The following is a 27,514-nucleotide window of genomic DNA, read 5'->3' on the forward strand; positions in this document are numbered from 1 at the left end:
GATAATTCAGAGTTACCCTTTATTATTCATTAAAAATGAACTTTCTAAAATATTAGTAAATCTCATTTTTAGCTCTGTTTTGAAGTGCTGATACCAGTGAAGTAACATTTTTCTTCTCTGAATCTTTTCTTGTAAAATTAGAGTTTTCTCTTTCTCTAAAATAGCAGGAAGTTCGTTCCAGTTCTTAATAAAGATAAAGGGAGCATCCATGGACTTGAGTAGCTGCAGAGGAGCGTTATGGTTAACAGACGTATTTCCACAGCTGCCAGCTGTCATTATGTCTTCTACCACAGGAACAGAGCCATAGGAGCAAGCCTCGTATATTCTGTAACATTCTGTGTTTACTCCTACTGGGCACAATGTGAGGTCACTCTGAAGCAAAGCATCTTGATAATTCTTAAGGCTTTCATTTGTTTCCTGAGGCTGCCACCTAAACAAATCAGAAAAGCAACTGTAGTTTTCACTTTACTAAAGCAAGTCTTTTGTGAAAGCAAACGTCAGTTGTAAGAAATGGTAAACACATTTTAGAGATGACGGGCAGAAGAAATAGATAAAATCTTGCCCAAATAGATTTATTGAAAATATTTAAGAATGTGAAAAGTTTACAGCTGGTCATGTTTAAAATCTAGTAGTCACCTTGAAATTTCTGAATGAATGTGTATCCCGCCAATATTTTCTGTGTGCCAGGTCTCCTTTCCTTACCTCCCCCTCCAAAATTCTGCCTTTATGGAGCTCATATTCTAGGTCTAGTGGTGGAAATGGATAGTAATCAAGTCAGGTCAGTATCTTACTTAGGTGTTAATTACGTACTATGAAGAAAAATAAAGCAGAGAAGTGAGGAGTGAGTTTCTGAGCCAGCAGCGTTGCAGATTTAAATGGGTAATCAGGGAGCATCTCATCTCAGGGGCCTCTGAGCACAGAGCTAGAGGTGAGGCAGCAAACCACGCAGATGTTGAAGGGGTGAATCTAGTGAAGTGCAAGCATAAAAGCCATGGGACAGTGTGTGCCTGGCAAGTTCAAGGACCAGCAAGGAGGCCAGGGCGGCTGAAGCAGAGTGACTGAGGGGGAGAGGTGTAGAAGATGAAGTCAGAGCATCCCATCAAGCAGGGTTGTGATCAGGGGTGGCTGACCTGACCCATGTTTTATCAGAATTAATCCGGCCCTTGTGGTGAGAACAGACTGTCCAGGGGCAAGGGTAGAAGCTGAGAGACCTGTCAGAAAGCTAGACCTTCTCTCCTGACTGCTCCCATCTTCTCAGTGAAATAAGCAATAGGGTCAGAAGGTAATGGTGACTGGGAAGGGAGAAGGTACGAAACAGTCTTGTGGGAAAGGTGGAGAATACACAGACAAGGGAAATGTATGACTGCAGGGCACTTGAGAGTCAAGGTCATGTATTTAAAGCTAGGTCTACCGACACAATTCTGTGTGTGTGTGTGTGTGTGTGTGTGTGTGTGCACGCACGCACGTTGTGTGTGTTTGGCTGCCTGGTACAGGTATAGAGCAGATAGGAGAGCTGGATTTAACCACAGTTAGAGTTTGCTCCATTAGGGAACTAGGGAGTTGAATGTATACCAGTCATAGTTGACTATGAAATTTAAATGGGGAAAAGAAGAAAGCAGAGATGAGGTGAGCAAAGGACAATGAAAAGGTAGAAGGAACAATGAATTATAAATCTCAGCCAAATTGTTGGAGTCAAATATTTACAGGGAGTGAGAGGGAATAACAGAAAATGGTGGTTACAGAGAGAGATGCTGGGACTTGAGATCACAGAGAAGACACAGTATGTGCTATGACAAGGTCTAAGAAACGACCATGACACCGAATGGCCAAACCAAACGGAGAACCGGATCACTGGATAAAGGGGGTAAGAAAAAGGTGATGGAAGGGCCATCTGTATAGATTGGGCATCACCAAGAGTTATGTCAGAGTAACATCAGAGAGAGTGGGAGTGTGCCAGAACTAAACTCTTCAGAGACTGAAGGAGATAAACCCCAGGATCAGTAAATGATTTCAAAGAGGAAGAGCATTGAAAGGTTTTCTCTGCGGGCATGATATTTAAAATGGGAGATTTTAGGGAGGAAAAAAGGGAGAATGGTCTGGAGACAGCAATGAGAAGCAAGAAGGACACCCACTCCACCTCCTGGCTCAATGCTATGAGAGGAATTACAAGAAGAATTCTATTCGTACAATAAACTCTGATATTTTCCACTGCCTTCACTCATTCCTTTCCTGGTATGCTGTCCCTTGCGGCTCTTTACATCTGTGCTCTCTCTGCCTGCACTACCCTTGTCCTAAATAGACATGGGAGCCCCCCCCCCCCCCTTCAGGTCCATGTTTGCATGTAATCTTCACACTAGAGCTTTCTTTGGCCATTCTAGAACACCCGATGCTCTACTCCTGATTCCCAGTCCTTGCTACATCTCCCCTCTGCTCAACTCGTTTTACACGGCATTTATCATCTTCTGACACACAATATATTTTATTGGTTTGTCTCTTCCAACAAACATGTGAGTTCTAGGGGGGCATGGACTTCTCACTGTTTTGTCCACTGCTGTATCCTTCATGGCTAAGATAGTTTCTGGCATACAGCAGTTGCTTGAAAAATATTTGTTGACTGAATGGATATAGCATGGTTACACTAACAGTAGAATTGGGAGTTATGCTTTCAAAAAGAGAGTATCTATTACAATTAATATATTTCTAGATCTGGAAGGACATTTTTTATGCAGTTCTTCTCTGATTACTCTACACACAAAACTGCATTTATTTAAAAACAAAATGAATAATTCCAAAGTTCCTTCCTTCACTCCATGAACATGTGTTTCATGACTACCATGTAAAAGATGGAAGAAAGTTAACCTATTAAATTCATCCATCCATCCATCCATCCACTCCCCATTTATCCTTGGCCTACTTTGTGTAGGATCCTATGTTGGATCTGGAGATTCAAAGAATAGCATGTCCTGTCCTCCTGTCCTCAGGGTGGTGTCAGGTTCTGATGATGAGAGGAGCACTTCATGCCAGTCTTGGAACACTGAATCTGGTCTGCTGAATATCTCAGGGATGAACCCAAGACCTTACTGGCACTCATAATGAATGTCTTGTGTGTCAGGTCTAGCTAACAGATACTGTTGCGGAATCTTAAAAATTGACATCTGCATAGGACAGTTACTAGTATTCCTCTTCAGGATGGATGATAGAAACCCAGTTTCTACACAGCTTTAACTACCAATATCTCTTCTGCAGGAAGACTGGTATGAATGAAGTTAACAAAGTCTCCTTGGAAACCTGTGCTGCTACATACAGCAACTCTCAGATTTGAGAACAAAGTGGGTGAATCAAGTAAACGTAGAACTTACTGTTCTCTTGCCGAAACCCAACAAAGCTTAGCATTCCCATCTTGTTTCAAAATGTTTATTAGTGCTTGTCTGGATGAATTTTCATAAATGGTTCCTAAGAAATTACATAAGTAGGGCCTTTCATTATGCAGCATTGACCAGCTTGCCTCCACCACAGGAAAATTCCTATATCTACAAAAATAAGTACATAGGAGTTAACAACGTATGACGATCAGATTGGCAAATTATCATAACCTAACATCTTAGGTAGCATGAGGGTGCAGAGAGAACAGATTTCAAATATGATCTTCTAAACTCCAAACTGTAATTTTCCAAGCTTACTTGGGAAAAGTCCCTTAATCTACTGACTTAAGAAAATAACCTCACATTGGAGTGTGGGACTCTTGATCTTGGGGTTGCAGGTTCAAGCCCCATGCTGGGTATAAGAGATTAAAAATAAAATCTTAAAAAAAATTTAAAAAGAAAATACCCTCACACTGGCACCTTTTACAAAATTGACACAGAGATTAAGCGCATGAAGTGCTTTTGTTTTTTATATTCCTCAACTTCCATACGCTTGTAGTTATAAGGAAGGTTGAAATACCTTCAGAGTATAAATAATCTACATTCATAATGATCATGATTTAATGACTATTTTAGTTATATTTTTTGTCTAATTTTTATTATTTTGAGAGAGAGAGCGAGCGAGCAAGCGCTGGGTAGGGGCGGAGAGAGAGGAAGAGAAAATCCTAAGCAGGCTCTGTGCTGTCAGTGCAGAGCCTGATGCGGGGCTCAATCTCACCAACCGCAAGATCACAACCTGTGCGAAGTCGGTCGCTTAACTGACTGAGCCACCCAGGTGTCCCTTAATTACTGTTTTAGCCAGGTGATGGAAAGATTACAGAACACATACTGCTGTAGCAAAGAGCTCCAACTCCAAAGGCTTTTAAAGTAGATTACAGGGGCGCTTGGGTGGCTCAGTCGGTTAAGCGGCCGACTTCGGCTCAGGTCATGATCTCGCGGTCCGTGAGTTCGAGCCCCGCGTCGGGCTCTGTGCTTACAGCTTAGAGCCTGGAGCCTGTTTCGGATTCTGTGTCTCCCTCTCTCTGACCCTCCCCCATTCATGCTCTGTCTCTCTCTGTCTCAAAAATAAATAAATGTTGAAAAAAAAAATTTTTAAGTAGATTACAAAGACAAACAAATGAAAAAGCCTTGCAGCCATGCAGGAGAGGCCTGTTGCAATCAGCCCATTCTTATGGGCATTTGGAATAGACACCAAATTGTGCACCTGCGCTACAACCTTACCATATTGCCATTTTGGGCCAGTTCACTTTTTGTTGTGGAGACTGTTCTCTACATCGTAGGATATTTCACACCATTACTGGCCTCTGTCCACTAGATACCACTGTCACCTCCCCCTTCCACTTGTAACAAGTCAAAATATCTCCAGACATTGCCAAATGTTTCCTGGGGGGCAAAGGTGCATCGGGTTGGAAGTCACTGATCTATAAAAAAGTATTGGCCTAGTCCAACAATAACAGAATTACAAAGAGTTTCCATTCAATGTACGGAAACCGTATGAATAGCCCATGTAGTGTTACTGCAAAAGGGTAATTTTGTTTCAAAGCATTTTATAAGTATGAGCTCTACTCAAGGGATAGATTTTTCAAAGGGTCTTACACCCGGCTATACTTAATATAAATCTTTTGGTCTGGTTCTACCACAAACTTACTAAGTTGAAATACTGCAGCATGGGCCAGGAAATAGGTCTTGTGAATATGCTTATCTGATGATATTTGTGTAGCCAACCAAGTAGCAGTTTAAGGTCACATTTGGTAACAAGTGATAGTAATGAACAATGAGTATCTAATTCAAAACGCATGTTGGTGAGATTTCTCCTAATTCATCTGTTTGACAAGTATTTATTGTCTACTCTGTGCAGCCTTGGTTGGTTCCAGGCTCTGCTGGTAGTGTGAACAAGAGACAAATCCCCTGCTCTTAGGAAGTTTATGCAGCAGTGCTTGATCTAAGTTTAACTTACCTTAAAGTCAACTTGATTAAAAGCCCTCTATTAACAGAAAGATAAAAAATAAGCTTTCCATTTTATAAAGACTGTATGGACATCTTCAGAAGCCTTAGTTAGCTATTACTTAATTAGCCCCTCTTATTATAGAAGAAATTTGTGCCAGTTCAAGCAGTCTCGGTGGCAGATCTGAGCATATTATGATCTTCTCAAACCCTCAAGATACCATATGCTCCTGATTTCATATTGTTTGTCAAGTAAAATTTTGTTTGTTTTTACTATAAATTATATAGATTCTGTAAGTTGTTTTAAGAAGGCCTGCCATTCTCTGTTAAACAATTCACCGTCTCTTTTTTTTTTTTTTTTTTTTTTTAATTTGAGAGAGAGCAAGAACGTGTGAACTGGGGAGAGGGGGAGATGAGCACAGGGAGAGGGAGGGAGAGAATCTTAAGCAGGTTCTACACACACAGCATGGAGCCCGACATGGGGCTTGATCCCATGCCCCTGGGATCATGTCCTGAGCAGAAATCAACAGACACTCAACCAACTGAGCCACCCAGGTGCCCCAGTTAAACATCTCTTTAGGGCACTACTGATAAACTTGAAAATTCATCCTATACATTTGGAGTTTTTAAACACAAAAAACCCCTAATAACTTATATGCTCTCCTTGTAACATGCTAAAATACTCTAAAAAACATTATTATTATTACTGAAGCCTGGGACCAAACCAGATTTTTTTCCCATGGAAAAGATTGTACATGGCTTCCCAGATGATTCCAGAACTATGTTTATTACAAATTTAAAGCACCGTTTTCCTGATTCAGAAATTCAGGTCTTAGGGTCTAAATACGTAATAATATTTGTACTTACGTTGCCACTCCTAAAGGCCACTGAAAGATATCCATGTCGTTAATCCAGGGGCTGTCATATATTATGAAAAGCAGCTCCACAAAGCCTCCATTTCTTTTGAGGAACTGGCTTATCCATTCATTATGACAATGTTCGTTTCCAAGCAACACAACAGCAAGATGCTGGAGTTTCTGAGTTTGCACTAAATTTTGTGCATAAAGTAACCACTGGGTGGCATAAAAGACCTTCGCTTTTTCTCTTCCATTTAGGATGAGTACCACATTATTCACATCAACAGGAAAATACCCTGGGACTACAGCTGGGCCAGTGATGAAGCTGTTAAAAACAAACAACAAAACAAAAACAAGAGACAAAAAAAACAAAAAAAACCCAAAACAGAACAAAAGTATTTGATGTCAGAAGTTTTATTTTTTTAACTATTTTTTGTTTTTACTTTAGACAGAGATGCATGTGTGTGTTTGTGTGTGTGCATGTGCCCATGAGTGGGGGAGGCAGCAGAGGGGGAGGGAAAGAGGGAGGGAGGGAGAGAGAGAGAGAGAGAGGGAGAGAATATCCAAAGCAGGCTCCATGCACCGTGTGGGGCCCGACATGGGACTCATTACCATGACTCTGGGATCATGACCTGCTCCGAAATCAAGAGCTGGCTGCTCCATCAACTGAGCCACCCAAGTGCCCCTGATATCAGAAGTTTTAAATCATTTTACATAAAATCTACAATGAGATGTAATCTACATTCTTTCTAGAAACATAATTTCTCTAATACAAGTTTCTTTGAACATGTTTGAATGATAGAGCATGGCTGTCGATTGGTTGTACGCAGATCAATCGCGTATGATAATCAGAAATGTGGTGGCTTTGGGGGTGCCTGCCTGGCTCAGTCAGTAGAACATGCAACTCTTGATCTCAGGGTCATGAGTTCAAGCCCCACAGGAATGGAGCCTACTTAAAAAAAAAAGACAAAAAAAGAAAAAAAATGTGGCGGCTTTGTTGTTTTTAACCACATTCAAAACAAGCGCTGGCTAGAGTTTGAGGCGTTAAGCAAAGAAACACAGTTGAACAGTATGAAACTCCGTGTAGTTTACACTGGAAAGGTGTTTAGGCCAGCAGTTCCCATCCTCTTTAGGGTGTGAGTTGCCATTATGCCTTTATCTGAATGAACTGTAAGTGATGAACTGAGAAACGGATGCTGGTGTAAACTTCCATGGAGGTTAAGTCTCGAAAACACAAGGTTAAGGGAAAAAGCAAGGTGCAGAATACCCACAGAATATGATAATTGTGTGCAAATTTGAAAGTATAATACAAAAATTATGCTTAAATTTTATAAGTATAAATATAAAAATCTGAATGGGAGGATACACACCAAATTCATTACAATGGTTGCTTCGGAGCAGGAAGAGAAAAGAAATGGGAACAGTACAAAGAAAGCTTCTCTTTTACTGGGAATATTTAATTCTTTTAAGAGGGAAGTTAAATATCTGAAGCAAATGGGAATTTTTTAGTTCTGGGTGATGGGTAAATGAGAATGTGCTCCTTAGCGTAATAAAAAAGTAATAAAAGGAACAGACATGTTTCATAACTTACATTTTTATATTATGTGCTCCTTTAGAACAACCAACAACACTGAATTATTTTATCTTTTAAAGTATTTATTTTTTTAAAGGATGTGTCTGCTGTGGGTTTTGTTTTTGTTTTTATTTTTCAAGCTCCGCATGCTAGGTGTGGAGCCCAATGCAGGGCTTGAATTCACAACCCTGAGATCAAGATGTGAGTTGAGATTAAGAGTTAGATACTTAACTGACTGAGACACCCATGTGCCCTTGCCTCTAAATTATTTTAACCTAAGTGTTAAATATAAAAAATAGCTTTAAGCTATGTTAAAATTAGTCACAGTGGTCCTGGATTCTTTATAACCTGCTAAACCATATAACCTGCTAGAGTCTTTATTTATTTATTTTTTTAAAATTTTTTTTTTTTCAACGTTTATTTATTTTTGGGACAGAGAGAGACAGAGCATGAACGGGGGAGGGGCAGAGAGAGAGGGAGACACAGAATCGGAAACAGGCTCCAGGCTCTGAGCCATCAGCCCAGAGCCTGACGCGGGGCTCGAACTCACGGACCGCGAGATCGTGACCTGGCTGAAGTCGGACGCTCAACCGACTGCGCCACCCAGGCGCCCCTAGAGTCTTTATTTTTAAAAAGATTTTATTTTTTATTTTATTTTTTCAATTTGAGGGGGTAATTTATTTAAATTTTAATTAATTAACATACAGTGTAATATTGGTTTCAGGAGAATTCAGTGATTCATCACTTACATACAACACCTGGTGATCATCACAAGTGCCCTCCTTAATAACCATCACCCATCTAGCCCATCTCCCACCTCCCTCCCTCCATCAGCCCTCAGTTTGTTCTCTATCATTAACAGTCTCTTGTAGTTTGTTTCCCTTTTTTCCCCCCTTCCCATGTGTTCATCTGGTTTTTTTTTCCTTAAATTCCACATGAGTGAAATCATATGGTATTTGTCTTTCTCTGACTTATTTCATTTAGTATAATACATTCTAGCTCCATCCATGTTGCAAACGGCAAGACTTCATTTTTTTTGATGGCCATGATATATATACATATATACCACATCCTCTTTATCCATTCATCAGTTGATGGACATTTAGGCTCTCTCCATAGTTTGGCTATTGTTGATAATGCTGCTATAAACATTGGGGTGCAAGTGCCCCTTCGAATATGATTTTTTGTATCCTTTGAGTAAATACTGAATATTGCTGTACTGTAGGGTAGTTCTATTTTTGTTTTTTTGAGGAACCTCCATACTCTTCTCCAGAGTGGCTGCACCAGTTTGCATTCCCACCAACAGTTTAAGAAGGTTCCCCTGGGGCGCCTGGGTGGCGCAGTCGGTTAAGCGTCCGACTTCAGCCAGGTCACGATCTTGCGGTCTGTGGGTTCGAGCCCCGCGTCAGGCTCTGGGCTGATGGCTCAGAGCCTGGAGCCTGTTTCCGATTCTGTGTTTCCCTCTCCCTCTGCCCCTCCCCCGTTCATGCTCTGTCTCTCTCTGTCCCAAAAATAAGTAAAAAAACGTTGAAAAAAAATTTTTTTAAGAAGGTTCCCCTTTCTTGGTATCCTTGCCAACACCTGTTGTTTCTTATGTTGCTAACTTTAGCCATTCTGACAGGTGTGAGGTGATATCTCATCATGATTTTGATTTGTATTTACCTAATGATGAGTGATGTTGAGCATCTTTTCATGTGTCTATTGGCCATCTGGATGTCTTCTTTGTTAAAGTATCTGTTCATGTCTTCTGCCCATTTCTTGACTGGGTTGTTTTATTTTATTCTATTTTATTAAAAATTTTTAAATGTTTATTTTTGAGAGAGAGAGAGACAGAGTGTGAGCTGGGGAAGGGGCAGAGAGAGGGAGACAGAATCTGAAGCAGGCTCCAGGCTCTGAGCTGCCAGCACTGAGCCCGATGCGGAGCTGAAACCTACGAACTGTGAGATCATGACCTGAGTTGAAGCCGGTAGCTTAACTGACTGAGCCATCCAGGTGCCCCTATCTTATTTTTAAGAAGGTTTTATTTTAAAGTAATCTCTACACTCAACATGGGGCTCAAACTTACAACCCTGAGATCATTAGTCACATGCTCTACTGACTGAGCCAGTCAGGCTCCCCATAACCTGATAGAGTCTTTAGTACAAATATGCTGAAATCCTGCTTTTATTGCTTACTATTGTTGGACAAAAAACCTAACATTTAATGGGGCGCCTGGGTGGCGCAGTCGGTTGAGCGTCCGGCTTCAGCCAAGTCACGATCTCGCGGTCCGTGAGTTCGAGCCCCGCGTCGGGCTCTGGGCTGATGGCTCAGAGCCTGGAGCCTGTTTCCGATTCTGTGTCTCTCTCTCTCTCTGCCCCTCCCCCGTTCATGCTCTGTCTCTCTCTGTCCCAAAAATAAATAAAAAACGTTGAAAAAAAAAAACCTAACATTTATTAAATGCCTTTTATATAGATGATAGGCATTTTGCATAGGTTGTCATTTAACCTTTATCAACTCCACAGCACATTAATCCCCACTTTGCATTTGGGAAATCAGGCTTAAGTTACACAACTTGTAATGGCAACACTGAGTTGTAAGTTAAGACCTATCTACTTCAGAGGTTGTTTCCATGGCACTATGGTTAATAAATACTAGAGTTAGTAGATAATATTAAAAACCCAAGACCTAAATATATATTTTGTTTGTGTGTATGTATACTGTGTGGATTCTATGACTTTATTACACAATGACAGTAACCTACGAGAATGAGAACTGTGTTTTGTTTGTGTTGGACAGTACCTAGCATTGGGATGGCCAATGATTCAATGATTTTTTAGCAATTTAAGAGAATCTGCAAAATCTGAGAGGTAGAGAATACTTTAGGGATCATGATAATAGTTATGACAGGGTTAAAAATTTATTATTGGTAGTATATGAACAATTAATTTCTCCTTTAGATTTATAGGGAGGCCTAATTCCTAGAGCACATGAGGTCTTCCAGTCTTGCTTTCCTACCCTAGGTCAGTTTTACAAAGGAAGAAAAGGAAATTTTGAGAAAGGTTACATGACTTATATAAAGCTAGTAACACTAGATAGGCAATGGTAGAGATGGGCCTCAAACTTAGTTATTTGACATTTAAGTACATATATATCATGTGCCCAAACTATTTTAAAGAATGTCACACAGACTTCTGCACTATTTTTTTAAAAAGACATAAAACATTTTACTAAGGATAGTACCGAACTTATCTAATAATATTTCATTTCAATTTCTAACTAGATAAGACTGTGTCTAAAAATGTTTTTATCAGGATAATTTATAATAAGATTATCTAACAATACCAGGAGCCTTTATGCCCTGAGAGATAATATCTTTACCTGTCATTGCTCATCCTTGATATAACTGCTTTAAAGTATTATTTATAAGTTACAGGGGTGCCTGGGTGGCTTAGTTGATTAAATGTCCAACTTCAGCTCAGGTCATGATCTCACGACTCATGGGTTCGAGCCCCCCTCAGGCTCTGTGCTGACAGCTCAGAGCCTGGAGCCTGTTTTGAATTCTGTGTCTCCCTCTGTCTCTGCCCCTCCCTCACTCACGCTCTGTCTCTCTCTTTCTTAAAAATAAACGTTAAAGGGGCGCCTGGGTGGCGCAGTCGGTTAAGCGTCCGACTTCAGCCAGGCCACGATCTTGCGGTCCGTGAGTTCGAGCCCCGCGTCAGGCCCTGGGCTGATGGCTCAGAGCCTGGAGCCTGTTTCCGATTCTGTGTCTCCCTCTCTCTCTGCCCCTCCTTCATGCTCTGTCTCTCTCTGTCCCAAAAATAAATAAACGTTGAAAAAAAAAATTTAAAAATAAACGTTAAAAAAAAAAAGCAATAGCGTTGTTTAAAAGCACAATAAGTAAATTCAGTATTCAAATTTTGCAAGTTCATTTGTTTTTAAAATTACATCTTTCTTTTTTAAGATAGGTTTATAATTAAAAAAATCATTTATTAGTTTGGTTATTAATAACCAAACGGTTATTACAATAACTTGGAAAATTCAAAAGATGTTTCCATCACTCATAATTCTGTGCCCATAATTCCAAAAACAGGGTTAGACAAGTAGACAGTTGTCATGTCTACTTCCAGTTTTTTTCTATTTATAGTATTATGTAATTAAAACTGAAGTACAGATATAATACTGTTTCCTGCTGTTTCGCAGATTAATAACATACACCGAGTGAAAGCTCCATGACCAATATTGTATAAAGTGCTTTACAACCATTACCCTTTATCCTTACAATCCACTGTTTCTGACTAAATTAGTTCCACTGCCCACGTGTAATCTCATTCTTCTATACACCCTTAAATCACAAACTTATCTGCCTCTCTGCCTTTGTTCATTACTTATATTTCCTGGAACACATTTCCACCTTTACCTTCCTCTTCTGATTCCCCTTTAATGTAAACTACCATAGCAATTTTATTCTGTATCACTTAATATAGCATTTAATATGTATTCTCATGTTAGTGTTTATTGAACTATAAAACACTGTGCAAGTGTTTTATCTATTACAATGTTATATGAAGAAATAAATATATATCAATTGAAAAATGCTTTATACCTCAAAGCCATAACCTGCAAATAATACTTAAAAAAAATTTTTTTTAATGTTTATTTACTTTTGAGAGAGAAAAAGAGAGACAAAGTGTGAGCGGGGGTGGGTTAAAGAGAGAGGGAGACAGACTCCAAACCAGGCTCCAGGCTTTGAGCTGTCAGCACAGAGCCCAACAGGGGCCTTGAACCTATGAGCCATGAGATCATGAATTGAGCTAAAGTTGGGCGCTTAACTGGCTGAGCCACCCAGGCGCCCCAACGCTGTTGCTTTATTAACTACCAGCAGGACTGGCCTGCAAAAGGGTGGTGGATGCTCTGGGCCCAGGGTATGTGTAGGATGTGAAGAGGAGGTGAAGATTGAGGCTTCTTTGAAGGAAAGGGGGTGGTCTGAAGTCAGGCCCGAGAGCCCCTTGGATTTACTTCTAGAAATGGGTGGACCTTGCAAAGGAGTCGTGGCAAGCTACGGCCAGGCTGCCAATAAGGTTAACACATTCTCGGAGATTTAGCTGCCCATCAGAGTTGAGGTCCAGTTTCTTCATCGTGAGGTCAAGGACACCAGGGTCCTCTGAGTACTTTGTGAAGGCAACCAGTTCTGTATTCAGAAAGCTCAGGGACTCTGTCTTGGAGAGTGTGCGGTTGTTAATAAGCTCCTTTCCAGCATACTTCTGGAAAACAAGAGACTCGATACACCACTCAGTCCCTGTAAGGCTGGACATCTTTTGTCTTGTCTGTGTGGAGCCAACGCAGAGGCGGTGACACTGGCACTGCCACAAGTTGATTTTTTTTATCTTCAAGTAATCTCTACACCCAACATGGGGCTCGAACGCAGAACCCTGAGATCAAGAGTCGCACGCTCTTCAGACTGAGCCAGCGAGGTGCCCCTGGGTGCTGACTATTTTAAATAAGTTAAAAACCTTAAGCCAAACAGAAACAGATAAAGATAGAAGACATTTTATAATTTAGCCAGAAAAGGTAAACTATATTTACCTATCTTATAAAAATTTCAGTAACTCATAATGTTTTGGGCCTTTCTATCACAAAGGTCTCCAATAACTAGAAATATGCCATATCTGTATAGGAAGAAACCAAAAGATAACTTTGTACAGTATTAACTTAGCAACTTAGCTGGACATTGCAAAACTTTTGTTCATATGTCATTAATTTGGGAGCTTACGGTAAGTGTTTTAGTACCGGGTTTTAGTTGTAAGTTAAAATAAAATAGTACAGTAAGCCGTGCTCAAATGTCACTTTCATGTGAAAGGAATACTTCTAATTTTATTGACTCACATAAACTAATGAAATGAGGTCTGATTCACTTGGGGCTCATTGGACTAGTCTTGGAATCTCCACAGCTCTCTTTTGCAGAGTGCTCTTATGTTCCAGCAGCAGGAACGTGGCTCTCATGCTCTGACTAATCGGCTTTCCAGACCTCGAGGTCATGTTTAGGTAATGGTGTGAGCCACAGGGTCAATGATGGGGAGCTGAGGTATAAATTTGAGGTTCCTAAGCTTTCCTCATTCCCAGCACCTTCAGTGTTTCCGTAATTTTTTTTAGCCAAAAGAAATGAGTAATGGTTCACTATGGTAAGTCATTGAGTCCAGGGGTGCCTGGGTGGCTCGGCTGGTTAAGTGTCTGACTTTAGATTTTGGCTCAGGTCATGATTTCATGGTTCCTGGGATGGAGCCCCACATTGGGTTCTGCACTGACAGCGAGGAGCCTGCTTAGGATTCTCTCTCTCCCTCTCCCTCTGTCCCTCCCCTTCTCTCTCTCTCTCTCTAATAAATACACTTAAAAAAGTCATTAAATCCAAACTACTTAGTATTTTTGTCCTAACTGCCCAAAAGTCACTGAGAAAAATAACAGGCACACACTGAAAGAAAAAAAACTCCTATTTCATTCTTAACGAACCACAAATACCTTATAATGAGATGGATGTGTGCACCTGTTGAGGACTACACACCTTTGCAAACTTTTGAGTCAGAGTGGACACTGCCACTATCACTCCCTGTCCCACAGTGATTTTTGCACAGTACTTGAATTTTAGCACAGCAACCATGGAAAACCCAGCTCCACAAAGATATGACATCGCTGAAATAAATGTAGGGGGATATAATGTTGAGACTGTGAATTACTTCGAGCCAGTAGTTTGCATGGTGTCTGACAGATATGAAGTATAACAGTATTTCCCACAAATATTTAAAATATTTTGTGGTGCTGGGGTGCCTGGCTGGCTCAGTCGGTGGAGCATGTGACTCTTGATCTCTGGGTTGTGAGTTTGAGCCCCATGTTGGGTGTTGAGATTATTTAAAAATAAAATCTTTAAAAATATATATTTTATGGTGCCCCAGGGTGCCTCAGTACACAGTCTTGGAAACACAGACCTGGGTAAAGAAACTTCAGGGGTAAAAGAAAAATCCTATAAGATTCAAATAGTTTTGTGTGTGTTGGGAGGTGTGTTAGTCAAATTGCTGTGGGTTGAGAGCGAATGAGAAGTCAGGAATTGGGCATAGTGAATGCAGACGCTCTTGAAAGTTCGGATGAGAAGGTGGGAAAGCAATAGTGAGTGAAAGATTAAAGATGAAGGAGAGAGCAAGGTCTGGGAAGAAGCAGAAGGGAAGCACATGTGGAGGGAATTAACCTTGAACCAGGAAGTCTCAGAGCTAGGGAAAGACATAAGGTCAGGTGAGGGGTCAGATGGAGATCAGAAGGTGAACGTTAGAGAATATAACCATGGATCCACTCAATTTTCTTGAGGAAATAGGAAGCAGGGTTGTCTGTTGAGAAACAGGGAGTCAAGCAGGTGCTGTGCAGTGAGCTGGAGAGGAGTGGACAGACCTGCTCCTATTCCTGTATTTGCTATTTTGATCGCACACCAGCTATCCTGTCATGCAGGCTAGAAACGAGGGGGTTGTCAGATTTGCTTCTTGCTCTCATCCTCACATCTAATAATCCCTAAATTCTGATAGTTGGGCCCCAAAATATTTCTCAAACTTGTCCTTGGCTCCAACTGCGCCAGCATATTCTTATTTCACCCCTTACTTATATATCTGTTGGACTGTTGGATACTTATAGTCTCCTAACTGATCTGCCTGCACCCAGCTGTCTCCTTCAAATCATTTTTCCACACGGCTACTAGAGAAATCTACACCAAAAACATACACGACAATACCACTATCTTGTCTAATCATCTTCAGTTGCTTTCACTGCCCAAGAATAAAGTTCAAGAGTCTTAATGTGGCACACATGAGGTCCACCGTGATCTGCCCCTTGCCCTGCACTCCCAATCTCAGGCACCCCACGCCATCATGATGCCCCAGGGGTTCTGAATGGTCTACAATTCCCTGACCAAAATGGCTGTTTATCAGTTTTTAGTCTCTGATGTTGCCTCTGTGGGAATATAATCTCTCCTCTCACTGCTTTGCTAAATCCTACTAATCTCTGAAGACTCAGCTCAGCAGTCACCTCCTCTGGGAGGTCTTTCTTGATAGGCATCATACCCCCAACTCTACAACTCTACTTAGACTGGGTTAGTTGCCTTCTTCTGTATTTCCCTACCTACTAACACGATAGAGTATTCACATCCTTATCAATATGCTTTATATGGGGTATGGAAATTATTTATGTATTTGTTTCAACCACTAGTCTGTGAACTCCCTGCGGCCAGAGAAAAGTATTTTGTTCACTTTGAAATCCTTAGAGCCTAGTATGAACAAGTAGTATAGGCTTCGGTAGATGCTGGATGAATAAGCGTAATTCTCTCTCAGGGAGTTATTTGCCCTACCAATTTATTTAAATTCTCTTGCTGCATGTAAAGTATGAATCAAGTTACAAAAGTTCAATTTAATCATAACTTTCCAGCTATACATTTATTATATAAAGTAGGTCTTATTTACGAGATATTATCATATATTCACGCGTGATGAAAAGTACATTTTCATTTTCTAAGGTTATTAGCCAAGCAACAATCATAAAATTCCATTAACTGAAGAAGAAGCATATTTAAAGAGCTCATACACAGAATTTTTAGAACAGTGATTTACTCTTGTGCATTTCTTAGCATATATTTAATAGTCAGGACTTATAATTTCCAATATTTTTTCTCTTCTCCTTGGCTTAGTTAAAATATCTCCTCCCAGCAAGTACTTTCAACATGTAGAAAGGCTAGAGAAATCATTCAAATTTTGAGTTTTAAGCTGAGTATGAACCGAATATATTTTTTAGAATCCAATGTAATTATTATTGTTTCATTTTTTCTAAATTCAACAAGTACTACTGAACTAACACTATATACACACCACTATGATATTAATAGAATTATAGATAAGATTACTAATTTGCCAGCTATGAGTCTGGCAAATGCCAGAATAAGTAAAAAATTAAGTAAAATAAGTAAATAAGATACGAATCAGTGCAGGGGTCCCTGGGTTGTTCAGTCAGCTAAGTGACTGAGTGTTGGTTTCAGCTCAAGTCATGATCTCACGGTTTGTGACCCTGAGCCCCGTGTCAGACTCTGTGCTGTTGGTGCAGAGCCTGCTTGGGATTCTCTCTCTTTTCTTTCTGTTCCTCCCCTGCTTGTTCTCTCTCTCAAAATAGATAAACACCAAAAAAAAAAAAAAAAAAAAAAAAAAAAGAACAGGGGTGCCTGTGTGGCTCAGTCAGTTAAGTGTCTGCCTCTTGGTTTTGCCTCAGGTCATGATCTCATAGTTCTGTGGGTTCGAGTCCCCCATCAGGCTCTGTGCTGCTGGTGTAGAGGCTGCTTGGGATTCTCTCTCTTCTACTCTGTCTCTCTCAAAATAAATAAATAAACTTAAAAGAATAGTAAGTGCTGGGGCACCTGGGTGGCTCAGTTGGTTTAACTTTCAACTCTTGATTTCGGCTCAGGTCATGATCCCAGGGTCGTGGGATTGAGTCCTGTGTCAGGCTCCATGCTGGAGCCTGCCTGGGATTCTCTCTCTCTCCCTCTGCCCCTCACTCCCACTCTCTCTAAAACAAAAACAAAAACAAAAAGAAAAATGTGCACAAGATGCAGTGCCTGGCTCAGTCAGTGGAGCACGTGACTCTTGATCTCCTGGTTGTGAGTTTGAGCCCCACACTAGGTGGAGAGATTACTTAAAAAATAAAATCTTAGAAAAAAAAAAGAATACACAAGCTGTACTGTCCACACGTCTCTTAGGCACTGAATTTTATATCAATTTTGATTAATAAACAGTTTTTAAAATTTTGGTTTTACGAACTAGGTATACTGAATTCATGAGCGGCCTTTACATTTGAATAGCTGCTGCAATTCACCCTGCTTTTGCGGTCGGCATTACCATCATGACTCCATACCTTGCCAATTCAACATCTGTGATGGAATAGTCCGACTCTCATTCTCGCATGGCTAGAGTGGGAGAATGCGAATTATGAAAGATTAACTACATTGTCTTTGTTTACCAGTGAGAATGTTATCTGAAACCCTCACTGATCTATGGTCCAGTGTTTGACTTAAAGGTAAGTCCCAGTAACCATTAATATTATGTATAAAAGCTTTCACTTACGTAGATGGTAGCTACACTTGTGGTGAGCACAGCAAAACATACAGAGTTGTTGAATCACAATGTGGTACACCTGAAACTAAGGTAACACTGTGTGCCGACCATACTAAAAAAAAAAATTGAATCATATACTTAAAATGGGTGAATTTTTAAAAAATCTTATTTTTTATTTTTGTAAAAAAAAATTTTTTTTTAGTGTTTATTTATTTTTGAGGGAGAGATACAGAGTGCAAGTGGGGGAGGGGCAGAGAGAGAGAGAGAGGGAGACACAGAATCTGAAGCAGGCTCCAGGCTCTGAGCTCTCAGCACAGAGCCCAACACAGCACTTGAACTCACAAACTGTGAGATCATGACCTGAGCTGAAGTTGGATGATTAACCGACTGAGCCACCCAGGCATCCCTAAATCTTATTTATTTTTTTAGAAACCTCTACGCTCAACATGTGACTCAAACTCGACTCTGAGATCAAGAGTTCCACACTCCTCTGACTTAGCCAGTCAGGTGCCCCCAAATGGGTGAATTTTATGAAATACAAATTAAAACTTAGTAGTTTTAAAAATCCTCTTTTAAAAGAAGGTTTCATTCATTGTGATGAGTAGTGAGCTCCCTAACTTCTTATACCAGTAATATCTAGAAATTCTAAAAATAGAATCAGGCATATTTATTCTATCATGATCTTTAGAAATAAGTTCAACTTTTTCTTTTTTTCCCCCAACTTTTCCTTTCCTTTCTCTTTCCTTTTCTTTCTTTTCAACTACGCTTCATGTCCAGTGCAGAGCCCCAAGTGGGGCTTGAACTCACGACCCTGATGTCAAGATCTGAGCTGAGATCAAGAGTCGGACGCTTAACCAACTGAGTCACCCAGGCACTCCATTTTTTTCAACTTTTTCCTAAGTAGCAGACGCTCATTGAAAATACCATAATTGAGCCCTGATGACAATAAATTAAGTAATTTAGCATCTAACTTTCATTTTATCAAATGGATAGTCATTTATATATCTTAAATAATGCCTGCACATGGATATTATAGGGTCTTGAATGCAGTCTTTTAAGGATGAGCAAAGGCCATGATGAACAGAGGTAAGATTCCTAAGAAATTAAAAATGAAGTTGCCTCATGAAACTAAACTGTAAATCAATCTATGATAGCTATGAGTAGAGACAGGCAAAGTTTCTTCAAGAGACAGATTGAGTCCCAGGCTGGCTTGTAACCTATTGAAGGTATGAATATAAAGAATGTATCAATAAGGTTTTTGTGAAGGAACATGAAGGTGAGATAATATTCAATACTGGAAACACAGAGAAGGAACTGAAAGGTAGGGAGATGTTGCAGTACCTATTTAAGTAATAGTAAAAATAATAAAACTAGTAACAACACAAGACTTCTTTAGTGATTACTATGTGCCAGATACTGTTCTAAGCACTCTATACCTGTTAATGTTTAAGCTTCAAAATAATCCTGTGAAATAGAAACTACTATTTGCCATATTTTAAATTTATGGAAATCCAGGCAGAGAGGTTAAGAGATTTACCCAAGTTCAGACAGCTAATAAGAGATAAAGTGGGGGCACCTGGGTGGCTCAGTTAAGCAGCTGACTCTTGATTTTGGCTCAGGTCATAATCCCAGTCATGGGATCGAGCCTTGTCAGGCTCTGTGCTGATAGTACGGAGCCTGCTTGGGATTCTCCCTCTCCGTCTCTATCTGCCTCTGCCCTCCTAGCATGCTCTCTCTCTCTCAAAACAAGTAAATAAACACTAAAAAATAAAGAGGTAAAGCTGGAATTTGAACTCAGATATTTTGGCTGCAGTACATGCTCTTTTTTCTTTAATTTTGTTTTGTTTTGTTTCAGAGAGAGAGAGAGAGAGAGCACAAGTGGGGGTGAGGCAGAGAGACAGAAGAGAGACAGAATTCCAGGCAGTCTCTGCCCCACAGACACTGCGGTGGGGTGGGGGTGGGGGGCGTTGCTCAAACTCACAAACTGAACTGAAATCAGAGTTGGATGCTTAACAGACTGAGCGACCCAGGCGCCCCCGCAGTGTGCAGCATTTCATCAGGCTGACTCAAAAATTCAGTTTACCATAAGTGTATTCATATCCTGAGCACAGACCACATGTGTTACTGATTCATGGTGAACAGAGTCATTTCTTCCCTCTGAAACAGAGACCTGTAGTACTACATGTAGTTAAACCCCATATCTTGATTCCATAATTAATCAAACAACCCTCATATAAATTGGGTATTACTTATAGTCCGTCTTTACTTTTCAAGAATGACTACTTTGAAAAGATACATGACATGAAATTGTTTTCCAAGTGTGTATAAAGTCAACAGAGAATGAAAGGAGCAGTGAAAATGCAAATGAAATTGAGATTAACCATAGCTTTTCTTCTTGATTTCTGTGGGAAATAAACGGAATGCTAATACAAACCTGAATCTTTGGTTGACATTTTTTCCCCCTAATAGTACAATTTTTATATGGAATAAGCATTTAAAAGTAATTATTTTTAGGGGCGCCTGGGTGGCGCAGTCGGTTAAGCGTCCGACTTCAGCCAGGTCACGATCTCGCGGTCCGGGAGTTCGAGCCCCGCGTCGGGCTCTGGGCTGATGGCTCAGAGCCTGGAGCCTGTTTCCGATTCTGTGTCTCCCTCTCTCTCTGTCCCTCCCCCGTTCATGCTCTGTCTCTCTCTGTCCCAAAAATAAATAAACGTTGAAAAAAAATTAAAAAAAAAAAAAAGTAATTATTTTTATTTTTTATTTCAATAAGAAAGCAAAATCTAATAGAAAATAGCACTCTTTCATATAGCAAAATTATCACATTTTTCCTAAATAAAACAATCTTAATTCTACCTGTTTAAAAATCTTTAGGGGGTGCTTGGGTGGCTCATTGGTTATGGGTCTGACTCTTGGTTTCAGCTCAGGTCACGATCTCACAGTTCATGGGTTTGAACCCTGTGTTGGGCTCCACGTTGACAGTATGGGGCCTGTTTGAGATTCTCTCTCTCTCCTTCTCTCTCTGCCCCTCCGCCACTCATGCTCCCACTCTCTCTCTCTCTCAAAATAAATAAATAAACTTAAAAAAAATCTTTAGAAAATATGGAATCATAGATAAAAATTTTATGCAATCTAAAAAAAGATTTCTTAGTATTTCATTAAAATGGTAATCTATACAAATTAAATCATGATAGAACTCATATATAAATACATTTTTATAAAATTTTCAAAGCTCATAACAACAGCTTTGATACTACTTGAGCATTATAAAAATTTTTTTTAATGTTTATTTATTTTTGAGAGAGAGAGAGACACACACACACACACACACACACCCAGAGGTAAGCAGGGGAGGGGCAGAGAGAGAGGGAGAGACAGAATCCAAAGCAGGCTCCAGGCTCTGAGCTGTCAGCACAGAGCCGGACATGGGGCTCAAACTCATAAACCATGAGATCATGACCTGAGCTGAAGTCAGATGCTTAACCGACTGAGCTACTCAGGCACGCCCACTAATTGAGTATTATAAAAATATGTGAACATGACTATTATATGAAAAGAGAAAAATGAGAATATTTTTAAGTTTACATATTATTCCTTCAAGATATGGAATGTTAAATGCTTATCAACAATCAAATGTTACAAAATTTGGAGCATGAGCTTTCCCATATAATCAGCAATGTTTCAATAAAAATGAAACAGACAAAATTTTAAAAAGGAAGTATTTTGTAAAACGTTCAGATAAGCTGTAACTACAAATATATAGTCATGAGTTTACTTCTCTATTCTTCACAACAAGTTGAAGTGCAAAAACTGTCTCTAAATATATTTTCCTCTTATTTTATTTTTCTTCTAGTATTTACATAAAACATTGCACAGAAATACAACAAAGGTTAATGTTGCACAGTTAATACCTGTAATATGTTCTTCCGACAACTGAATTTCCTTCTCTCCACTGAGCAGTCACATCAGTGGGATCAAGTAAGCCTTCAAAAATATGCTCCCAGAGATACAAACCTGGTAATTAAAAAAAACAAAAACAAACCCATTTACTGTCTGGTTTAGTCTGGTGTGTGAGATGAGTTTATGCTCTGCTCATTTACATAATTTGAGCAAGAAACCAGATTTTACTCCTCTTTGGTCCCTTCGTAGGCAGTTCTACCAAGCAATAGCCCAAAATCATCAATATGGCAGTTAATGTGTGAGAGACAGAATTCAGAGGTTGACAGTGTGACATGTGGCAAAATGTGGGTTATAATGAGGACAATAGTCTTCTTACTCTAAATTTGAGAAACCCCTAATTGTCACTGGATTTTTACTACCTGCTTTATCCTGAAATGTGTTATAATATAAGTTACTATATGATTAGAACGGTTTCTAGTTTCTGTATCATAACAAACTAGGGGGATTCACGATTTTGTGCCAAACACAACCAGAGAGGCTCAGGTATGCATGTATATACAGTCACTACATCCAGGAGATAGTAACCCCTCCTCACTGGAACACACATCCCTCACCACATGATGCCCTCTGCAGACAAATGCCATTGTACCATTCTCCTTATGGCAGCCCCTGGTATTTTACCATGATCTCACCTGAATGGAAGCTCTGAGAGGAGTGGAAAGCGGTGGCACACAATGAAGTAACCTGGGAGCCCTGTTCTACTTACACTGACAGATGTGTAAGTATGCCCCGGGGAACTAGAGGACACACACAAAATAACCGTGTTTCAATATCTAGCCAATCAGATACAGCTTTCCAAAAGTGGTAGCCAAATAATGCCTCCCTGTCCACCCAGTATGTCCTAAGATGTGATCTCTAGAATCTATGAATATGTTATCTTACATGGCAAAAGAGACTTTCTATATGAGATTAAGGATGCTGAGGCAGGGAGATCATCCCGGGTTATTTGGATGGGCCCTATATAGCAAAGGGTCCTCACAAACAGGAGGCAAGAGTGTCAGAGGAAGGGAAGGAGGTCTGAAAACGGAAGTAGAGGTCAGAGTGATACGGAGCCATGAGCCAAGGAATTTGGGTAACCTCAAGAAGCTGCAAAAGTCAAGGAAACAGATCCTCCTCGAAAGCCTCTAAGAGGAATACAGCCTTGTGGACACATTTTAGTCTTCTACCCTCAAAAATGTAAGATTTTAAGTTTACGGTGACTATAGTTAATAATACTGTTTTGTATATTTGAAAGTTTCCAAGAGAGTAGATCTTAGAAGTTCTCATCGCAAGAAAAAGAAAGTACACGTACGTGTGATGATGGATACTAACTAGACTTATGTTGATAACTTCACAATATGTAAATATATCAAATCATTATGTCGTACACCTGAAACTAATATAATGTTAAATGTCAATTATTTCTTAATTTAAAAAAAATGAGAAATTTGTGTTGTATAAGCCACTCAATTTTTGGTAACTGGTTATGGCAGCTATAGGAAACCACAGATTACGATACCTGGGAATGGAATGCTACTATAACAAATACTTAAAAATCTGGAAGTGGTTTGGAATTGGGTAATGGGGAGAGGCTGGAAGAATTTTGAGGAGCAGGACTTAAAAATGCCTAGATGAGAAGGGTGCCTGGATGGCTCAGTTAAGCATCCAACTCTTGGTTTCATCTCAGGTCATGATTTCATGGCTTGTGAGTTCAAGTCCCATGTTAGGCTCTGTGCTGACAGCGTGGAGCCTGCTTGGGATTCTCTCTCTTTTCTCCGCCTCTTCCCTGCCTGTGCACTCTCTCTCAAATAATAAATTAAAAAAAAATGGCTAGGTAAAATTGCCTTGGACAGGTTATAGGTAGAAGTATGGGTGTTAGTGACTCAGCTAGTGAGAACTCACATGAAGAAGTATAGTAGAAAAGAACCCCTATGTTGGTTTTTATAAATATCTGAGCAGACTGTTGGTAGAAATATGCATGTTAAAAGTGCTGCTGCTGAGGGCTCAGAAGGAAATGAGGAACATGCTATTAGAAACTGAAGAAAAGGGGATCCTGGTTATATTAGCACCAGAAAGCTTAGCTGAATTGTGTCCAGAAATTATATGGAAAGTGGAATGTATAAATGATAAACTTGGATATTTAGCTGAAAAGATTTCCAAGTAGTATTGAAGCTGTGGCCTGGTTTCTTCTCGCTGATTATAGTAAATGTGAGAGGAAAGAGTGATTGAGGGAAAAACTGTAAAGCAAGGAGCCAGGACTTGATGATTTGGGAAATTCTCAGTCTATTCAATTGCAAAAGAGGTGCAAAACTAGGAGATTCACTGTCAGGAAGGCATGCTCTGGAAAAAAGGCCAAGGATGTAGGTGAATATCTTTTTTGCTAGTGCCTCAGAAGGGATAAAAAGGTTAAAATATTCAGTCACATAGAGGGCTCTTTGAGGACATTAGGTGTGTCATTTATGGATCTCCTCAGCCATCTCAGTAGAAGGCAGAAATAGAGATGGGATTACCCAGGAAAGACCTGTGGAGGAGCTCTTGTGTAATGGAGTGACATACATGGGAGACCCACAAAGACTTGAGAATGCTGTATCAGCAGAAACACTGCTAGCTTGGATTAGAGGGGACACAGAAATGTTGAAATGAAAGAAGGGTGTTGGACTCCCAAAATCCTATCAGCAGGCTGAAAAAACCCATTGAGCTGCAAGCATATACTACCATTCATGAAAAAGAAAGGATGACTACAGAGGTAGAGCAACTTTGAGCCAAAAGACTAGAAGCAACTTTGAGCCACAGATTATTCTCAGGCCTTAAAACCTAATGATTTGCCTGGTTGGATTTAAGAATTGCTTGGACCATGACTTCATTTTCCTCCTTTTTTTTTTTTTTTAACTTTTTTTTTTTTTTTTTTTTTTAATGTTTACTTATTTTTGAGAGTGAGAGAGATAGAGTATGAGCCGGGCACAGTCAGAGACGGAGGAAGACACAGAATCTGAAGCTGGCTCCAGGCTCTGAGCTGTCAGCAGACAGCCAGACACGGGGCTTGAACTCACAGACTGTGAGATTATGACCTGAGCTGAAGTTGGTCGCTCAACACCCAACTGCCAGGTTGGGTGCCCCCAGGGGCCCAGGGGCCCCCCTCCTTTTTGAATAGGAATGGAATTACAATCCTTTATGCCTGGGAAATAGGTTGATGAAAAGTAGTGTTTGATAAAAACTCAGCTGGCCACTTTGTGCTTATTGAATTAAAAAGAGAAAAGTCCAGGGGTGCCTGGGTGGCTCAGCAGGGTAAGCATATGACTCTTGATCTCAGCTCAGGTCATGATCTCATGGTTCATGAGTTCAAGCTCCGACTGGGGCTCTGTACTGACAGCACAAAGCTTGCTTGGGATTCTGTCTCTCCCTCTCTCTGCCCTTCCCCTGCTCTCTCTTTCTTACTCCCTCTTTCAAAATAAATAAATAAACTTAAAAAAAAACAGAGAAAAGTCTAAAAACATGAAAACCTGTTAAGATATAGATTTAATTAAAAACTAGAATGGGGAAGTGGTAATTTACAGAAAAATTAATATTAGAGATTTTATAAAGAAAAAATTGCTAGAATTTGATTGGAGCTTGGGAGGTCAGGGGTGATCTTCAAGGATGTATATTTGGATGCAAGGGTGAATGAATTTATGAAACGCTAAAGGCAAAAGCATCATTCTCCAATTACTTTCTTCCGATCTGGCCCTTTCTATCCATATCCCTTACTGTACATAAATCCAACTTATGTTTAAAGGTCCAGTAAAGTTTCTTTTAATTCACTAAATTCTTTCTGACTCTTGTAACTCTGAGGATCCCATTCTTTAATTGAGTGTAATATATAACTTGGAACACTAGACTCTTATGATACTCAGAGCAAAAATACTTTTGTGGGCATTCAAGTTTAATCAACTATATACCATATCCCCATTTTACATATGTATAATGAACACAGACATATTAAAGGCTCCGAGATTGTCCTGCAATAAAGAACCTTGTTTAACTTTGTTCAGTCCAGTGTTTCCCAAACTTGTTTGGCCATCAAGTACAGAGGCCACATCTTATACTTGTGCATCAAGTATCCCATAAACACATAGATTCATGAAAATTCAGAGGACATGGGCATTTCTACTTAATAATGCTTACATTCTACTTTGTGTCCACAAATAAATCTGTACTCTGCTAAAGACAAACAATAGGATATTTGTGTACATGTGTTTATATTTACACAGATATTGTTTAACAGAAAGGAGGAATATTAAGTAAAAAAAAAAAAAAAAAAAAAAGCACCATGATGCCTTAATTAACAAATGATGACATATCCTAAATGTATTAAGATAAATTAATTTAATATTAATAAAGTCCATTTTAGGATTCTTTTCACACGTCTTAGCTCTATACATTAACTTACCAATGGCAGCTTTGCCCCAGATTTGTACATGGAAGTCTGTTTTCCCTTTTGTGGATTTATTTAATATTTGAAGACTAGTTTTAAATCTGTGTTGTTGCTCATTTTTTTCATCTCCTTCCCAAGGATTCCATTCTTCACTTCCCAAAGTAGATTGTTCTGTTTTAAAAAGAGTGACAGTGTTATCAGTAAGGTAGAGCAGTCTTGTAGATAAATTCAAGCCATTTAAATTAGATGTTAGGGAGTGCTAAAAGCAACTGAATTTGAACTGGTTAAACACATACAATTAAAAAAAAAAAAGGAAGTCAAAATTTAATTTTTATTAAATCTTTATTCTGAAAGATCTTAGAATGTTAACAGGAGACACAAACTTCTCTCTCCCAAATGAAACCTACAATAACTGGATAGGACGTATCAAGCTACAAGTTTAACTTTTGCAATTCTTTATAGGTTGTATACACACACATACCCTACACATAAAAACTTGACTTCGGAATGTAAAGTGTCCAACAGTTTTAGACACTATTGGGCAAAATTCTGGAAAAAGGGAGAGAGAAATCTGAGTCAGAATCTGACATAGGTCAAAACACAGGACAGAAGATCACCATTTGGAGGCAAAACGCCCAGGCCTTCCCAAGTCACTGCATGATTAGAAAAGGCTCTTTGTTTCAATGAGGAAATAGAGGTCTTAAACCCAGCTGCATCTCCAAGAACTGGGCGACCGGCCACGCCTTGCGTACTCCAGACGTGCTACACAGGAATGCGCCCCTGCCAGCTTTGGGGGTGGGCAGTGAGGATGGCGTGCGAGATTCGGGCGAGGACTGAGGCACCCACACACGCCTCAAGCCCGAGCCCACGGCCGGCAACCGAGGGCGGGAGGAGGCGAGAGGCACCCGGGAGCCCGCGGGCGCTCCCGGACCCGAGCGCCAGGTCTGCGGCCACCCAGTGTCCTACCTCGGCCGCGCCCCTCCCGCGCCGGGGCCACCCCCTTCCTTAGGCCCCGAGAAGACGCGGCCGGCGCCCGGCGGCGGCGCCCGAAGAAGACGTGGTAGGCGGCGTAGAGGGAGAAGAGGCAGTACAGGGCGATGAGAAACGAGCAGAGCCGCTTCCGCGTCAGCCGCATCCCACTCGGGCTTCCCGTCGGCCACCGCCACCCGGGAGCCGGGCGGGAGGAGAAGCCGCACTCAGCGCCCGGGCTCCGGCCGCTTCAGGTGCAGGCCCAAGCCGGGGCGGAGCGACTCACCAGAATCGGCCTC

General features: G+C 40.3%; 1 protein-coding gene and 1 pseudogene across 3 annotated transcripts; both read right to left on the reverse strand.

Moving 5' to 3' along the window:
* RXYLT1 (ribitol xylosyltransferase 1) lies at positions 1–27,514 on the reverse strand. Of its 3 annotated transcripts, none has more exons than XM_025926953.2 (6): positions 27,213–27,512; positions 26,262–26,417; positions 21,808–21,910; positions 6,234–6,548; positions 3,360–3,530; positions 1–430 (listed from the first exon to the last, which is right to left on the reverse strand). In XM_025926953.2, exons 1-6 carry the CDS (start codon positions 27,379–27,381, stop codon positions 13–15), a joined length of 1,332 nt encoding a protein of 443 aa, XP_025782738.1. In that variant the 5' UTR covers positions 27,382–27,512; the 3' UTR covers positions 1–12. The 3 variants fall into 3 exon arrangements, with proteins under 3 accessions (XP_025782738.1, XP_086569046.1, XP_086569045.1); XM_086712920.1 differs by lacking the exon at positions 27,213–27,512 and adding an exon at positions 9,459–9,578 and having other exon boundaries at positions 26,262–26,279; XM_086712919.1 differs by lacking the exon at positions 3,360–3,530 and having other exon boundaries at positions 27,213–27,514.
* On the reverse strand, positions 11,674–14,691 carry LOC147579076 (protein S100-A11 pseudogene; annotated as a pseudogene).

Source organism: Puma concolor, chromosome B4 (genome assembly GCF_028749965.1).
Source record: "Puma concolor isolate L17-30 chromosome B4, mPumCon1.1.hap2, whole genome shotgun sequence".
NCBI classification, from domain to species: domain Eukaryota; kingdom Metazoa; phylum Chordata; class Mammalia; order Carnivora; family Felidae; genus Puma; species Puma concolor.

Bases quoted from the DNA above. Each gene is read 5' to 3' on its own strand.
- RXYLT1 (XM_025926953.2), bottom strand. From the start codon at position 27,381: ATGCGGCTGACGCGGAAGCGGCTCTGCTCGTTTCTCATCGCCCTGTAC. The intron at 21,911-26,261 runs GTAAGTTAATGT...TTTAATTACCAG, and splicing joins CTGGGGCAAAGCTGCCATTG to GTTTGTATCTCTGGGAGCAT. The intron at 431-3,359 runs GTAAGTTCTACG...TGATTTGTTTAG, and splicing joins TGGGTTTCGGCAAGAGAACA to GTGGCAGCCTCAGGAAACAA.